At 39.2% G+C, this 2,151-nt stretch overlaps 1 protein-coding gene across 1 annotated transcript; it reads left to right on the top strand.

Annotated features, from left to right (window-relative positions):
- Nucleotides 1–2: 2 nt before the first annotated feature.
- On the top strand, nt 3–1,934 carry LOC103206845 (52 kDa repressor of the inhibitor of the protein kinase-like; the record flags this gene model as incomplete). Its single annotated transcript, XM_007952365.2, is given in 1 exon segment — nt 3–1,934. A coding segment is annotated over 1 exon segment (1,932 nt), but the record flags the coding sequence as incomplete, so codon positions are not given.
- Between the last annotated feature and the right edge of the window lie 217 nt (nt 1,935–2,151).

Below are 2,151 nucleotides of genomic sequence, written 5' to 3'. Positions count from 1 at the left end.
TTGACGAAACTTCTGAACAGGAACAAAAACATAAAGAAACAAACAACAGCAATGCTCAGAACCTCAATGCAGAAGAAGCAGGTGAAGAACAAGATGAAGACATTTTACCTTTAACTCTTGAAGAGAAGGAAAACAAAGAATACTTAAAGTCTTTATTTGAAATTTTGATTCTTATGGGAAAGTAAAACATACCTTTGGATGGACATGAGGCTGATGAAATTCTAGAAGGTCTCTTTACTCCTGATAACTTTCAAGCTTTGCTGGAGTGCCGGATCAATTCTGGTGAAGAGATTCTGAGAAAGCGCTTGGAGACAACAGCAGTTAACACACTATTCTGTTCAAAAACACAGCAGAAACAGATGCTGGAGATCTGCGAGAGCTGCATTCGGGAAGAAACTCTCAGGGAAGTGAGAGATTCACACTTCTTTTCCATTATCACTGATGATGTGGTGGACATAGCAGGGGAAGAGCACCTACCTGGGTTGGTGAGGTTTGTCGATGAGTCTCATAACCTGCGAGAGGAGTTTGTGGGCTTCCTACCTTATGAAGCTGATGCAGAAATCTTGGCTGTGAAATTTCACACTACAATAACTGAGAAATGGGGACTAAATATGGAGTACTGTCGTGGCCAGGCTTACATCGTGTCCAGTGGATTTTCTTCCAAGATGAAAGTTGTTGCTTCTAGACTTTTAGAGAAATATCCTCAAGCCATCTATACACTCTGCTCTTCCTGTGCCTTAAATACGTGGTTGGCAAAATCAGTACCTGTTATGGGAGTTTCTGTTACATTGGGAACGATTGAGGAAGTTTATTCTTTTTTCCATCGATCACCACAACTGCTTTTAGAACTTGACAATGTAATTTCTGTCCTTTTTCAGAACAACGAAGAAAGGGGTAATGAACTGAAGGAAATCTGCCATTCTCAGTGGACAGGCAGGCATGATGCTTTTGAGATTTTAGTGGACCTCCTTCAAGCACTTGTTTTATGTTTAGATGGTATAAATAATGACACAAATATTAGATGGAATAACTGTATAGCTGGCCGAGCATTTGTAGTCTGTAGTGCAGTAACAGATTTTGATTTCATTGTTACCATTGTTGTTCTTAAAAATGTTCTATCTTTTACAAGAGCCTTTGGGAAAAATCTCCAGGGTCATACTTCTGATGTCTTCTTTGCAGCCAGCAGCTTGACTGCAGTGCTTCATTCACTAAATGAAGTGATGGAAAATATTGAAGTTTATCATGAATTTTGGTTTGAGGAGGCCACAAATTTGGCAACCAAACTTGATATTCAAATGAAGCTCCCTGGGAAATTCCGCAGAGCTCAGCAAGGTAACCTGGATTCTCAGCTAACCTCTGAGAGTTACTATAAAGAAACCCTGAGTGTCCCAACAGTGGAGCACATTATTCAGGAACTTAAAGATATATTTTCAGAACAGCACCTCAAAGCTCTTAAATGTTTATCTCTGGTACCCTCAGTCATGGGACAGCTCAAATTCAATACGTCAGAGGAACACCATGCTGACATGTACAGAAGTGACTTACCCAATCCTGACACACTGTCAGCCGAGCTTCATTGTTGGCGAATTAAGTGGAAACACAGAGGAAAAGATATAGAGCTTCCATCCACCATTTATGAAGCCCTCCATCTGCCTGACATCAAGTTCTTTCCTAATGTTTATGCATTACTGAAGGTCTTGTGTATACTTCCTGTGATGAAGGTTGAGAATGAACGCTATGAAAATGGACGAAAGCGTCTCAAAGCATACCTAAGGAACACTTTGACAGACCAAAGGTCAAGTAACTTGGCATTACTTAATATAAATTTTGATATAAAACATGATCTGGATTTAATGGTGGACACGTATATCAAACTCTATACAACTAAGTCAGAGCTTCCTACAGGTAATTCAGAAACTGTTGAAAATACCTAAGAGACTGTTTTAAAATAAATTTTTTGTTACATTTGATATTTGGGGGAAAAGCTGTAAGGTGTATATAGGCCACTTAATCACTGAATATCTTTACACATAGACCTCTGATTGAATACGTTAGCCATTGTTAATCCACCTATGTGAATGGCCTCTCTTTGAAATCTCATGCTTTGAAAATGTATCCGTTCTTCCAGAAGATGGCATTGAAAGTACCATG

The sequence above is a fragment of the Orycteropus afer genome, unplaced genomic scaffold (genome assembly GCF_000298275.1).
Source record: "Orycteropus afer afer isolate SDZICR_OR568_19922 unplaced genomic scaffold, OryAfe1.0 scaffold00012, whole genome shotgun sequence".
In the NCBI taxonomy this organism is placed as follows: Eukaryota; Metazoa; Chordata; class Mammalia; order Tubulidentata; family Orycteropodidae; genus Orycteropus; species Orycteropus afer.
This window is presented reverse-complemented; position numbering and strand designations above follow the sequence as displayed.